This window comes from Pygoscelis adeliae, unplaced genomic scaffold (genome assembly GCF_000699105.1).
Source record: "Pygoscelis adeliae isolate BGI_AS28 unplaced genomic scaffold, ASM69910v1 Scaffold480, whole genome shotgun sequence".
NCBI lineage: Eukaryota > Metazoa > Chordata > Aves > Sphenisciformes > Spheniscidae > Pygoscelis > Pygoscelis adeliae.
This window is the reverse complement of record NW_008823926.1, coordinates 160,710-176,226: the sequence shown is the minus strand read 5'-3', so window position 1 is coordinate 176,226 and position 15,517 is coordinate 160,710. Positions and strand designations below refer to the sequence as shown.

The following is a 15,517-nucleotide window of genomic DNA, read 5'->3' as shown; positions in this document are numbered from 1 at the left end:
GAACCGATCTCACACTTTTCTCTCTTTGTTTACAAGGAAAGACCCAATTTTCAGGTTTTTAGAGTCCTTTCTGCAAACGAGGAAGGCCTTTCCACTGGCACAGCTCCAACAACAGCAAATCTGTTTTAAACAGCTGTAATGGTGGTAGCAAGAGCAAACCTGGTAATATTCTATTGCAATGTTTGTTCTAGCCAGTAAAGATACAAGCAGCAGCTGACTGAATTACTACAGATCATTACACGCATCAATACTGTCTTGCTGGACTCAGCTCTCGTCTACCTTTTCTAAAAGCCAGCCAACACGCACTACGCAGGTTCTGCCAGCTCAGCAAAAGCAGCACAGTGCAAATGCAGCTTCAGAAAAGCTCCATTCCAGAAGCCAAAAGAGTCTGTGAAGTAGTAAGTGCAAAACAGTGTCTGTGCATAAGCTGAATTCAAGAGACCACATTATAGATACTGACCTTCTGATATTGCTCCTCATTCATCTGCAGAGCAAGGAGAAAGTCTGCGTGCTGTAAGAGAGACATATGCATCTGTATTTACAGAATAGATGAAGGAATTTTCCAGCCTCTACACCCTTTTACATTATCTCAGGACTTACAAACCATAAAAGGCTCACTGTCTGCTTACAACATCACTCAGCCCATCCTTCCAATCCATTAAGCTATTTATGATTCAGCTAAAACAGATGGGAGAAGCAAAAGCAGCAAGAACAAAGGGAACCGAATTCTGTATTACGGAGGGCTGCTGGTTCAGGTTTCCATGGGCAGAGATGATCTCACCCAATGGGCCCCTCCAGAGAAAGCCCCAAGGAGCATTAGCTTTGTGTTTAAAAGGAGACACTATCCATCTGCCTAAGACACAAGGATCTTTAAGAAGCTACTTTAGAAAAAGGACTGTAGGTGCAGAGCTTTGAATTCAGTCTTCCCTCAGACTACGAGGGGAAGACAACACACCAGCGAGCGTCGCAGTGTTCTGCTTCAAAACACGTGGTCCTCAGCACAGGACAAGACGTTCTGGAGACACAGGACCACCAACCTGCGGAAGGCAGAGTGAGTGGACAGACTGCCTCGGGCCTGGTCATTATTCGCCGCTAACACTGAGCTGCAATTACAAGCCCTAAAGCACCAGAGAAACCAGCTAACAGTTAGAGGAAATAATCAATTAGTAGAGCTTTTACTACTTTGTAGCAAAAAAAAGGTCCAGGGCGGTGTTGTATCATGGACTATACATTGACATTAGCAGATATATAGGAGGTTTTCAGCAGCAAAAGCAGCAGCTATATATTTAAGTAAATATGAACCTCGGTGCTTGTTTTTCCTCCTCCAAAAACGAGTTACTTGGGAAGAGTCATACGTGTTAACAGATAGTAAAGTGGCAAAGGTAGTTATTCAACATTTTGTTCAGCATTTGAATTTCTCTAAGAGACAGATTTCCACGTTTAGGGCCAAGACCTCTACAGCAGTTGAAGTCGTTTGCACCACAAGATCAAAGCAGCTCCTACCACTCACCTCTGCCATCTCTTTAACTTTCTGCTCATAGAATTCCTGCTCCAGTAGCACTGGTGGGAGAAGAGAGAGCTTGTCATAGGACCTCCAGTGCCGTCTCTTATTCTCCAGGAAGAACATGCGCTTCTCAATTTTCACATCTCCTAAAGCGGAGTTAAAGGCACAATGAAATGGGATGGAGCAGCCAGAACAAAGCTTAAATCCCTCTTCCTCCATACACCACCAGCTGTGTAACTTCAGTGTCTCAAACAGCACTGTACCAAGCAGAGGGACTAATGAAGAATATCTCCAAAACAGATACCAGACAGTGACAGAAACATCGCTGGTTTGGGACCACATCCCTTTTCAACAACAGTACTTTCTGCTGCAAGCCAGTTCTGCTTACAATAACCATGCAGAGAGCACGATACATACGGCTTGGTATTTACCTTGCTCAAATTTGAAGTCAATATATGAATACTGATTCATTTCTTTCCTCCTTTTTCGTTTCCCACTGGTTTCGGGAGACAGCTCCTGCCATTTTTTGATGGCATCTGAAAAGGCCTAAAAAACAACATACAGACTTAAATCCTGTTCCCTGGAAGAAAGCAGAAGCACATATTTCAGATCAAAACATGTGCATATAAGTGATCCAAAACCAGAAAGCCAAACACCCCACATAGAGGCAAGTATACCTCTTTCCTTTGCTCACCTTGCTGTTTTAATGCACTCGTAAAGCAATCATTCCATAAAAACAAAATAGTTGAATGATACTTCACAACACCTCAGCTATTAACTCCAGTACGGCTGCTATCCACTCTGATCCAACAGAGCTGGTTTAGGGTTTTTTTGTTGTTGTTGGGTTTTTTATTTTAAAAAAAAAGCTCAAATACTCAGTGCTCAATCAAGCAAATGAAGAGACAAGGAGTTTTTGTTTAAGTCCTGGAATAGTGGAGAAAGGAGCTCAAGCAAGAGGAGCATATCAGAGGAGTAGATCCAAGTCAAAAGCCTGAAGCCACATTTACATTCAGTTTGTTGATACTTAAAACAAGTTTCTTCATAGCTCCATTGCAGTGAAACCCTTATGGGGAATATAGGACTCATTCCACAAGTCATAAGAAGAAGAAACAGGACAGTGAGACTTGGGCTTCTTTTCAATTACATGCAGTCAGTTAACTAATAGCAGCAGTTAAACGTTTTAAGATTTAGCTAAATGTCTAGGCTTTATTGGCAATTATACTGCACTTCAGCAGCGACTTACAGGAACACTCCTCAGTTTAATCCATCACCTACCATCAACTAGCTAGCGTTTCCCCAGTTCTCCTATTAGAGAAAAGTAAAAACTTCCTGCAGCGTTCTGTCTGGCCAATAAATTTTTTAAGTCTCTAAACTAAATGGATTAATACTCCTTAAAAGGAAGATCATGAAAAAACCCATAACCACACACTAGCAGATGGCACAGTATAGCAAAAGACATCGCACTGCTCTCCACAGACACGGGAGATAACCCTAGGAAAGAAAACAGAGTTGAACCGGAGAACCTTTCGCGTGATTGCATAGTGTCCCTTGAGTTCATGTAGTGCCCACTTAATGTCTTGGCTGCTCAGCATTTTGAAGTCTGCCATAAGGAGGTCAGCTGCCTGAATAAAGCACCGCTGGTCAAGTGGGGCAAGTTTGGAAAAGTCGAAGTAGTCCACTTTAGGCACCTAAGGAGAAAACGTGAAAGATATAAAAAGGCTACTATAAATACACACAAGAACACCCCAAACAGCTCTTTCAGTGATCTGGACCTTCTGCAGGACCACCCGAAATTCAGGTTGCATGGCACCCAGTTCTGAGCACCTATCTAACCATCAGCTTAGAGCACAGCCTACTGGTCTACGCGCTTGCGCGGGTAACCTGTCCTGAGCTGCACCACGCTGCAGCCCTGCTCCTAGCAGGGCCCACAGCACATACTTTAAAGCCATTGTGTCCGGCTGCACCAGGCAGCGAGGAGAGGATACATTTAGGTTCCTATAAAGGGTGAACAACTTTATTGGCTTGAGGTTGAGTGATGATTCCAAGAGTAGAAAGAGGTATTCAACATTTTGCTCTCAGGCCACACGCAGCTATTTCAACATACTCAAAGCAGCTCAGAGAGAAATTTTTGCAAAATGGACTTTAAAAAAAATAAATAAAATCAAGAAACTGTAGGGAGATTCGCAGTTAGGAGGCTGAAAGGCAACGCCTAAAGGCCACACAAGAGAGACCTGAGGGCCAAGTCTACCTCATGTGACAGAATGACCACAGAATTCTTGTATCAGTTATCAAAATGAACGCTCCAGACAGGGTGGCTGACAGGCAGGCACGGCAGAGGGTCTCGCTGAACATGAAAGAGCGGATATGGTGCAGCTACACAACAGCAAGACAGGAGAGTCTTGAAGTCGTCTTGCAAGCAACTAACCATTGCTATTTAATGCCATCTTAAATGCACCCAGAGGCCTCCTATAACATATGGCTCAACCAGGCACTCTACAAATACACACCAATAAAACCAGACAACCCAAGATCTGCTCAGGTTGAACAGACTGGATGGGAGGCATGCTGTAGATGAGGATACTCTCACTTGCCTTTGTCTCATCTTGGCTTGCAAGCAGGCTGCTGCTGGGATTTAAAACCACTCTGCCTTCCTTCTTTGGGTAATCTGGATTTTCCAGAAGAAAGTTACAAAGTCTGAAAAGATAAATATAGTTACTTCAGGGTTTGGCAGCTCAGGTTCATTCCTCGCTTGTCCAATTTTTAGTATCTTATAATTAAGAGGCTGGGCAGGCAAGTCACAACCCGCCCCGTAAGAACGAAGGATGGTCTCAGACTAGAGCAAACTGAAAGTAAATGACGGAGAATTAAGTAAAGAATGGTCAGCTGTCTGACTGCAGACAGAAAAGCAAGTAGATTTGTCTTTCAACAATTACATTTACGTAAAAGAGAAGCTTGTACAGGTGAGCTACTAACCAACCTTCATCTCTCCATGCCAGAGGTGAACAATCAGGCTTACCTCCCCACTCCCACCCGTGGGTAAAACCATGCAAAGTGATGCCTCCTTTGAGCATCGACTAAGAGTCAAGGTGTACTAACTTTCTGCTGCTCTGGAATTAACATTATGAAGACCATACAAGAAAGAACAGTCACAGCATTGGCAGCATTAATTGAAATCTAGCTGTCACTAATACAAATGCATCTATGTTTCCATATTCCAAAGCATATGAACCTCTACAAAACCTGTGAAAGGTTGATGTCTTCCTCGACAGAAGTGTAAAGATTCAAATTTTAATTAAAGCCTCCACTCTCTATCTACTTTAACGTTAGAGCAGAGGCAGAAACAAGTTTAAACTGTGTTTACATACAATATGTACTCTGAACACAGGTTTCATTGTAATAAAGCTTGAAATCACACCAGCATTGTCCAATTCACACTAGAAACTGGTCTAGTGAGAACAGCGTTTAGAAAATAATGACCAAAAATTGCTGAAAAAAAATGCATACTAGCCTGTAAATGGAGCATACCCGAGGTCCTATCACAAACAATCATAACTTTGTCAGGTAAGTTTAGTTTAACTGAGTATTTCAGCTTAGAAAAGACTCTAACAAGTAGTTTCAGAATACCCCATTGCTGGAGATCCACAAATACTTCAGAAGGCCTTTCAAAAGGAAAGCTTGCTGTAGGCTGGCTGAATCAGACTTTCACATCTTATTCTCAACCTTCACTAACCAGCTGTGCTAGCTGCGTCAAGTAACATAAACTCAGTTTCCCCAGCTGTAGAATAATATCCTTCTGAAAGGAGCTAGGACAAGCAATTAACATTTGTAAGACTTTGAATGAGAAGGTGCTAGGTTGCAGCAAAGACATAATTGCAGCTAATTTACATTCCTGATGTCAGAAATCAGTCCCTAATGAAATCTGAACTGGCTTGCACTAACCCACTATCAAGGCATGATTACTTTAGCCCTGCTTTCACATTCAAAGCAGAGGCATTTCTTTTTGTTTAATCAGGTATTGACATATTGAGCCAGAAGCTTTTGACTGAGTGTGAATGCTTCTGCACACAAAAGCTGAATAGATGATACCCTGCTAAGAAGAGCTCCCACATCTTATCTTTCACATCAGTTGAAAGTTTTAAGACGATCGTTTTGGAAAACAACAAAATATCTTGGCACTGAGCATTTAATAGCTTCCAGCTCTTCCCCCATCCCTTTTGTAGAAGATAACTGTTTTAATCCAACAAAACAGAAACTTCAAGGAGCTCAAATCACTACAGCTCAAACGCAAGGGTTTCAGCTGGGGCGCAGTCAGAGTACATTTGAACCATTCTGCATGTTGCCATTTCAATGCTCAGGATTTTCAGAGATGTTAACCTTCAATGTCTGACAATTAGTTAAGTGGGTCCCAGCGCGCAATGCACACACACTTGCAGCACTGTTCATTAATATCTGCACCACAGGACACAGAGCCAGTTAAAAGCCTCATCCCTGCCCAAACCCAGCCACCCTTATTTATTATATTTCAAGCCTGATTCAGCTTGACATACCATGGAGATCAAAGAGACCCTGCCAGCGAGGCTGACCAGTGCTCTGACCCATTTGTTCTCATACAAAAGATGCAGTGACAACTCAAAAGATAGTTTGGTTAAAGGAATAGAAATATGGAGAAGAAATCTTTATCATCCAGTAAGTGGGTAACGCACCGCTGAGCAGCCACTGTAGATGGCCTACAGGGAAGCCTGTAAGCACCTTTTCATCTCACTGGGTCTGTGGCACACAATAGGAGAGAAGAGATTTTGGGAGCAAAAAGGGAAGGAACACATTAAGACTGATAGAAGCCAATACCGGGACTTAATTCTACCAGGCTTCGCTAAATCCCCGCAGGACACAATAATGAGTTTTTTCACACAATCTGTGAGAGGGTCCTGCAGCCAGATGCCTGACTTCAATAGCCTGATTGACCCGAGGAATGGCCCTACCGGTCTTCTACACTCCCAACGCAACCATCCACGCTGAGGTGCACCAAGTACGCGGTGCGGGCACCTGAAAGCTTCTCTCATGCTGACCACACCACCGCTGCAGGGGAAGCACTTTCGAAAGACAAGAAAGAAGTTACAGCCTGGTGACTTTCTAACCAAGAAGCCCTACTTTGGAGACGTGACTTCACAACACAGGCAAAGGAAGCAGAATAGGAAATCTGGGCCCAATGGATGGGATCATCCTTAGTTCCTTGCCAGTTAACTTATTTATGGTCCAATAACTAATTCTAAGCCTCACGCACTCGGACAGTGCTTAATTAGTGCCCTAGTTAACTGGAAAGGGCATCGGATTCATACAAGATAGAGTGAATTCTCTGGCAACCAACACCTATTCTTCATTCTTGTATCACATAATAACTAGTTCCAACATGTTTGAGAGCAGTGACAGCTGCAGAGAGAGAAAGAGAGAGGGGTCACCTAGCGTCAGACACAAGTCACAAGTGATTTACTTCAAACCACTCTCCCCTCTGTGTTGCTGGGGGAAGAAGGAGGAAGGGGGGGCACGTTTGGAGTGATGGCATTTGTCTTCCCAAGAAACCGTTACGTGTGACGGAGCCCTGCTTTCCTGGGGATGAGATGGCTGAACACCTGCCTGCCGATGGGAAGGAGTGAATGAATTCCTTGTTTTGCTTTGCTTGCACGGCTTTTGCTTTACCTGTTAAACTGCCTTTATCTCAACCCACGAGTTTTCTCACTTTTACCCTTCCAATTCCCTCCCCCATCCCACCAGGGGGGAGTGAGCGAGCGGCTGGGTGGGGATGAGTTGCTGGCTGGGGTTAAACCACAACACACACGCAAGCCTTTGCTCTTCAGCTGTGCAAGCTTTACCCAAAAGAATAGGGAGATGATGCAACTTATCAATAAGGTTAATGACTTTTTTAAAACTTTTGATTCTAACATGACTCCCAGAGATATCAAGCATGATGAACACTAAGGTATTCTTAAGCTGGGAATTGGGAAAGCAACAGTCCTCACACTGATTTTCCATTCCTTCCCTTCTTGGCTCACGTTTCTGCTCAGTCTGACCAAAATCAGTCCCTCAACAGAATCAATCCTACCAGTCCTTTAATGTGTTTGCTCTATTCTATCTGCAAAAAGTGATGTGAGAGAACTCAAACAGTACCACTGGTACTTGATTAAGTAAAGGGGATAAGAGCCAACATCATGACACTAAATAAGGGAGTCCAAAACAGTGTCAGCTTTACCTGGAAAAAGCCAAAAGCCAGTGAAATGAAGAGGTAGGAAACTCTTTTCTGCAACTCAAAACTCACCAACCCACCTTCGTACTGTGTTTTATAGAAGTCACCTCAACACCTTAATCCTGACACTCACCCTTTTTAAGAACCCTAGTAATAGTTAAGAGGAAATTATACACAATATCTTTAAATAAGCAAATGATCTTAAAAGCAGAGAAGCTACAGCACAACGTCAGACTTAGAGAGGATTTAAGAAAAGCTCTATTAGAAGGGAAAAAAAAAATTCTCTGCTCTTTGGCACTATCAATCCAGTGCTGACTCCCAGCCTGAATATGCTCTAGAACAGCATCATTAGCAGGTGGAGAAATGGAAACGTGACTGCAGCCAGACTGTTGTGTGATACACCCTGGCTCTTAGCTCTATACTTACACATTTAAGTCATAGCAGTTCTTGATGCTGATTAGCTCTTCAATATATTCCTTCTTCGCATCTGGGAATCTTGCTTCCTACAGTAGGAAAAGCTAAAGGTTACGTAGGTATTAGAGGAGCTGTGTAGCACAACCTAGCAACAGCACCAAAGACAGAGATTTATAGGTAATTATCTGGCACGCTCCTGAGACAAGGGCCAAAATGGATTTCAAGAAACCATTTATAACCATCCAGCCTGGATACTGCAAGCTGCTGGCTTTCCTGGCTCCACAGGATGATTGCTAGCAGCTCTTTCTCACAAGAAGAGTATGGGTGGTGATGTGAATGGCCACGAGCAGCTGGCCTCACAAACGATTCAGGCTGGATGGAAAGAGGAGAGGCACATAGGTATGACCTACAACACAAGAAAAGCTAATATTTACCTTCAGACAGAATATTAAGGACCACCAGATTGTGTGCTGAAATACAACATTCCAAAGCAAAAGGAAAAAACCCAACGATACGTATACCCACCCAAAGCACCCAGACACACTAGGAATGAGATCAGAACAGACAACAAACCTCTACTGGCATTTCCATGAAAGCTCTCCCAGCATTAGCCACATAGCAAAGAGCACCCTTTGCTGCTCTCTCTCGTTGGGTTTCTGTACAAGTATTGCAATCGATTGCACCATATGATATTTTGCTTTGCAAGACTGGACTGGTCAGGGTTGTCAAGCAACCCTGACAGCGCAAGAGTATCTACTCGCCCATCTCAAAGCAAGTCACCAATCGACAAGGTCTCACTCGGAAAGAATTGAATTTTGTTGGACTGCTACTTAAAGAATATTTTCCTCGAGCCCAGTTTTCCCAAACACAATCAGATATGGGATGTGGAGGGAAGACTTGGAGGGGATGGGGGTGGTGGTGTAAGACACAGATGCAGTAAAATACGCTTGTTTGCAAAAAAGTATTCCATAAGGCATCAAGAGAGACCCTTCTTCCCTAGCAATCTAGGGGAGGAGCATGCACTGGAGGGGAAAGCATTAGACATGTGAAGCATCACCACGTTTGTTTTGTTTTTTTAAATACACACCATGTTGCCCAAGCTGCTGAACATACCAAAGGTTAAGGAGTACCCTTCTTGGTGGTTCAGGTCTTGTAGCTAGTGCCCCTCATGCTAAGCTTCACATGCAGAGTCAGAAAGGAGCGTGTGGAGTTAACATACACGAGTCTTCACGCTGCTTATCCAGTAATTCCTCAGTGCTACTGCTTGGAAATCCACACTGCAAGGGCAACCCCAACCACTATGGTGGCCTTTACACGGCCATGGACCAAAGTACTCTAGGAAAGGCAGCTGAAAGCAGCCATGGCTCTCAGCCATGTGTCTCTAAGCCTTCTCTACCCCACCCCTCTAACCCTCTACCAGCATTTAGTGTCTCAGTTTTCTCATTTAGCTCCACATCCATCCCTAAACCAGCTCCACAGAGTTGGGTTAGGAATCAGCCAGACAAAAAACAAACGAGCAGAACTGAGAGGGCACTAGCCTTTAAGGGAACAGACCCATATTATTTTACCTCACTGTGCCCTTGAGACCCTGCAATCAGTTCTGTTAAGTCTCCCTGGCTAATAGCCCACCTCGAAGCAAACAGAGCCCTCAAGATTCACATCCTCTCACCCCTTCTGCCATAGCACTGGGGTTAGTCTTTCAAACCCAAGTTCTCCAAGACAGTTCACTGCAAGCTCCTCACCTGGTGCACAGCTGAGTCTTAGCCAAAATGAAGAGGATTTGCAGCTGAAGTCACTAGGGCTGCGCTCTGAGCATGTGAAACACTACACACCTTGAAAAACCTGTCTAAAAATAACATGCACACTGAAGGCAAACAAGCCCTAGGAACACTTACCGTCTCTCTGATGAGCAGTGCCGTGAGGTCTTGGTCCTGCCCAGCAGCTCCTTGTTCTGGCACATTACTAGAGCCAAGTTCGTGAGAGCCCTGTGCTGGGAACGCTGGACCTGGCTGTTCATTGTCTATCGCTGCGTGCTGACCCATCTCTTCCGGTGGATGCGCCGGCTGGGGCGAAGCAGGACCTGGAATCCCATCCTGCTGTGGTTCAGGTCGGGGGAAGGCTGGCCCAGGAGCCTCCTCTCCATATGCCCTCAAAGATCCTGGGTCTGCTTTAGGCTGCCCTTGCTGAGGAGCACAACCATTTACTACAGCATGTGGCTCGCCTTCCAACGGCTGGAAGTACGGGTGATCCAGCTGGCTGTTCTCACGGATCTCCTGGTCTGTGATAGTTGCAGCAGCGGCTCCTCCGAGGTTTTGCTCTGGCTCCAAGTCCTCTCCTTGCCATCCCTGGGCTTCCACCTTTTCTTCCTCTTGTGGTGGAACTTCTGCATTCTCCAGGCTAATGATTCCTCTGTTAACAACAGGCTGTGGACTCGGCTTTATTGCTGGAAGCAAACTTGGGCCAGGCTCCTGGTTACTTGTAAGTTCAAACCTGGGGCCATTAAGCTCAGATGGTCCGGGCTGCTGCAAGGCAAAGTTCATATTCTCATCCCTGCTTGGTCCAGCACTGCCCTCCACCATGGGATTATACCGGTCTCCCTGGCACAGCAGAGCTGAGTTCTCATCTTGCAGATATATGCCCCTCAAGGGCTCGACAGCATTTTTAGATCCTCCCTCTCCCACAGCGTTTGCACCCTGCCATTGAGCAGCAGGTCTGATGACATTGGGACGCAGGAGCTGCTGATGCTTTGGGGTCTAAAAAGAAGACAGACAAGAGTAAGTAGGAGTTCTTGTCTGCATGTCAGAATCCTTGCTCCAGATGATCTTTTGCATCTAATCAAATTTCTGATGGGAAACAGATGAAAAGTCTGTTTAGCAAGGTGCTTAATAAGGCATAAAACTGCAACTCACATATCTTTGTTTCACTGAACTCCATCCTCAGTCTGTTCCCAGGTACTAAGAGAACATTTGGCAGAACTGGGGATGCACAGGACTTTCAGACTGGAATAATTTCCTGAGCTCACCTCAGTCCCCACTTCCCTCCCAGTAAAATAGTCTGGGAAGGAGGAACTAACTGATGGCATATTTGCATTCTCACCAATTTATTTAAACAGGCAGGAGACAAAGCTCAAAACATTAATCTCTGGCCTTGTTCTTGCCTCTGGCAGACAGACTGCTGTATGCCAACAGAGTCTGAATAGTCCCTGCTACTGTTTTCAACTAAGAAACAGAAAGGTCAGCTTTGCAGCCCATTTTCTTAGTGCCTCTGGTTACTTCAACAGAAAATATATGCTTAATATAGCTTAGATATGAAATTAGACACTTAAAATAATCAAGGTAAGCTAAAGCCTTTGGCCCTCCTCTGTGTGACTGCCGGTGCCAGTGGAAAGGAATTTATCAGGTGGCTGGCTTTGTAAAACTGCAAAAAATGTAAGTGCCTGCAACAGCCCAATAAGAATCCAAACAGCATAGAGGAATAAAGCATACAAGGTCAAACAAGGCATGTTTTGAAAACCCGCCTTCTAAGGAACATCAAGTCCTCTTACAAAGCTCTCCACCTTTCTGGATTAAGATAGGTAACGTTATGGAAGCTACAGCCTTTGTTAAGTATAAATTTAAATACAATGCAGTTTAACAATCTAGTTCTCCCCCCTGTGCCCAAAATATGATTAAACACTTAAAGCCAGCAAAATGCCATCATTTCAACACACATTTCAGACATCCTAAGTAAATTACTGTAACTGGACAGGACTCTCAAAGGAATGCATCAGATACTTGCACCAGAGTTGGCTACAAAGGCCATGAATAAAGCAGGGCAAGTACAAGAATGAAAAATTACCTCCACCAAGATGACTACATCATCGTCATCTTCCTCACGCTGCTGCTCTGCTGGCGTTTCCAGCAGCAAAGGTAATTCTTCATCCGAGGAATCTGATATCATGATAAGACCCTCGTCCCTGCGGTTTATCCAGTCTGTAGTAAAGTAAGTGAAGTTAGCTATTTGCTAAAAGTACATAACTGAAATTACAGGGCACAAGCACCGAACATCTGAAAAAGCAATCTTCCCATTTGCGTTGCAGCAACAGGGAAGAAGCGCTCAAAGGTCACTGGTTCCTCTGCAAGTTACTGTTACGGCCACTCCTACCTCCCCGGGCCCTCCGAGCAAAACACGTGCACAAACTACAGCTCAAGAGACCACAATGGCACATGCATGAAACAGTCACTCATTGACACTTAGGCAAAGATTCTTCTACCCCAAACCTCAGCACAAGTCAAGCTGCTGCAAATATTCTGAACAAGCCACTTACATAGTACTTCCTAATTTTTGCAGAGAAGTCCTGAACGTTCAGTATCTTGGGGACGATACATTTTCTTTTATTAATGTGCAGTGCATTCTAGAGGAGAGATAAGGTTCTCTGTGCAATTCGGCCTCTTCTGAAAGAATGTGACTTTGCAGGAGTACCTTATGCAAGACAGAGATAGGGCCCCTGTCTGTGGGCACAGAAGGTATCCTGCTATTAGATGAGAACCTTGTCCCTCAAGGCTTGTCAAGAGTGGAATACAGATGCTACTGAGCACAGCTACTGGAACTCAGGAGAGACACTCCATCCAGAAACAGAGGGTTTCTGTACTGCAGAGACAGCATACAACCATGCTTCCCCTACGATTTGACACAACGTTTTGGCGTATGCTTTAGAATAAGCCTTCATGAGTATTCATTTATCACCTTTCAGGCATACAGAAAGCATCATTTTGAATTCCAGTCTTGGAGGAACAGGTGCCAATGCATACAGCCCTGTGAGGGTACAAATGCAAAGCCAGCCTCTCTCCTGTGAGGTCCTCAGAAGGGTGGAACACCATAAGCCCCTCAGATCTGCTGAAACACCTCTACACGGTGTTCCCAAGAAGTTAGCAATCTGCCTTAAGGCAGTACAACATGAGAAACACAAGAGCCAAATATTTTGCATGTCAGCATAAAATGAGAGAATTTTCTGTAGGCGGCTGTGAAGTAAGTGTAACAGAGCAAACACAGTGTAACACGGCAGAAGAGACCACTAGCAGGTTCCCATTAACGGCACTATTGCAAGTTCAGTATCTATGAATCCTGCTGCTTGTAAGCAGAGTTTTACAAAGAGAGTTTTGGAAATATGCACAAATCGGTACTCACCTTTTCCTCTGTGACTACGGAAGCTGTTCAAGTTAACTACTTCTTCATTTCCACCTTTCTCTGCCATTTTAAACTGCTGTACCCGAAAGCGTCAACACCCAGGCATGGCAGTCAGGCTCGCATGAGGAACTAGACGACAAAATAAAAACAGGAGAGAGTAAGGCAAACTCAGCAGCACCCTAATCAGGCTTTCCCAAGACTAAGCTGCTAGATCATTTTGGGGATTCTCCTGGCTCTCCCAGCGCAGCCTCTCCATGAGGATATTTTTCTGTACCGCTTTCTCAGTGCCTAAAAGCAGACGTGTTTCTGTTGTCTTCTGTTCCGACAGTTAAGACAGCCAACTTAAGAGCGCAATCAGGCCCAAGAAGCCTCTCTGGAGAAGACAGGGAGATGCTTAGAGCTATGCAATCACAGAAAGGCGGGGGGAGATGCAATTCTGTCCAGCCAGGACTCAAACCCTCCCCATATGTGGATCTTCTCGTTTCCAAGAAGTCACAGACCTGATGCATCAACTCACATAGCGGTGTTTCTGCCACCATCTACTGGTGAGAGGAGCAAAAGCCACTTGCCTGAGCTGCCACAGGGCAACACCACGTAAGCCTGTATCTCAGACATACCAGTTGAGGTCATCACAACCATCCCCTATCGCACTTAATGCCATGAAGTCATACCACGCCCAAGTGCTGCAGAAATGCTAGCACCGAGGTGAACAGCCAGTGTTATGGGTCAGACCTGACAGCCTAGCTGTTGAGGAGCTGAATGGTGAAGTGAGCCACACTGCTGAAATGGAGACACCAGCATCAAAAACCTTCAATTCCCTTGTGTGCCACCAAGCTGAGGCACAACCTCAGAGGGACCACAGATGCTCTGAGCTCATTTCCACAACGTCCATGCTGTTGACACGTCAGAAGGAAGCTGCACCCCTGGCAGGGCAGTATATAAGTGCATGTTTTGTGTCTGCGCCGTGAACCGGCACGGGAACAAGTCACATTTACAGAGCACACTTTCTTGCCATCATCTGCTCTTCTAAAGAAGAGACCTCCCTGATTTATGACACATCCCCTCCTCAGTGAGGGTTTGGTCCAAATTCCAGGATACACCACCTGCTCTCAAACTGAAAAGAGAGCACGACAGGGATCAGGGTCCTTCACAGGACTGAGCTTTTGGCACTAAAATTTGCTACCCCCACCTGTTCTCAGAGGGGCTCAATGAGCCGGCTGGAGGCTCCCAAACAGGATTAGGAGATCAGAGGAATCACTGCAACCTGAACAGTAGGTTTCCATTTTATGGTCTGTCAGCTTACAGCTCTCAATTCCCGCTATCGCAAAGCAGCTGAATACATACAGGAACTCCGACCGCAATTTGATCACTGGAACGAGAAAGGAAGTCTTTTTATTGAGAAGTATTCATCTCATCATTAAAGCACGGAAGAATCTGTATTATTAAATATTTACTGATGCATAAGTTGGAAGAAAATGGTGGGTCTGCTATAAAATCCTGTTTGCTAGTACACAAGAGCAGTATAAATTCCTCCTCAATAATTCTACTCAACCTCCTCTGCAGGGAACAGGATTTGCAGCTAGGACAGCAAAATGAAGAAATCAGTTCAGATGCATACTACGTACTCATATCTACACCCTCCCCGAGGAACTAGTCATTACCATCTTCAAAAGATTTTAATACAGGATAAAATAATAAAAATAAAGTATAATTTATCACTTAAAAAAGCCAAAACCCAAGCCACATTTCAGGCTGCACAGCAGCGCTGAGAGTCGTCTGGCTTTGGGCAGGAACGCACCCTCCTCCTGCAGGACAGCCTGCACGGACCCGGTCCAAAGCCTTGCACCGTAGGCAGCAGGATAAACGAGCAAGGCAGCAGCGTCTTCCCGTTTGCAGGGCAGGACGCTGGCTTAACACACACAAAGGGTGCCAGCAGCACAGCTCAGTGCCTGAAGCAGCCTCCTCCAGAGGGAACCTCCACCGTAAAGGTTTTCAAGGCTTGGCTACAAACAGCCACGTTCACCTGGTCCCAGCACTGGTGATGGTCCGAATTTGAGTGGGACACTGGGCTAGGGAACTGCAGAGGCCTCTTCTAACCAGCATGACTACAAATATGCAACTACCCCTATATTTGAGCCCCGAAACCTCAGTAGCACACCCTATTTCCAGTAAGCAGTTCCAAGAGCATCATGGGC

General features: G+C 45.0%; 1 protein-coding gene across 2 annotated transcripts in view; it reads right to left on the bottom strand.

Annotated features, from left to right (window-relative positions):
* Positions 1 to 14,580, bottom strand: part of RNF216 (ring finger protein 216) — a 64,584-nt gene extending 50,004 nt beyond the window's left edge. Inside the window, exons 1-10 of one of the 2 annotated variants that reach the window (XM_009320751.1) lie at positions 14,512 to 14,580; positions 13,323 to 13,451; positions 11,994 to 12,127; positions 10,052 to 10,909; positions 8,169 to 8,245; positions 4,096 to 4,198; positions 3,028 to 3,192; positions 1,936 to 2,050; positions 1,511 to 1,650; positions 461 to 511 (exon numbers count right to left, since the gene is read on the bottom strand). In XM_009320751.1, the coding sequence (XP_009319026.1) occupies positions 461 to 511; positions 1,511 to 1,650; positions 1,936 to 2,050; positions 3,028 to 3,192; positions 4,096 to 4,198; positions 8,169 to 8,245; positions 10,052 to 10,909; positions 11,994 to 12,127; positions 13,323 to 13,389 (1,710 nt within the window). In that variant the 5' untranslated portion in view covers positions 13,390 to 13,451; positions 14,512 to 14,580. Of the gene's footprint in view, positions 1 to 460; positions 512 to 1,510; positions 1,651 to 1,935; positions 2,051 to 3,027; positions 3,193 to 4,095; positions 4,199 to 8,168; positions 8,246 to 10,051; positions 10,910 to 11,993; positions 12,128 to 12,462; positions 12,550 to 13,322; positions 13,452 to 14,511 lie in introns of those variants that run through there. The other variant, XM_009320758.1, reaches the window with a different exon arrangement.
* Positions 14,581 to 15,517: the final 937 nt, after the last annotated feature.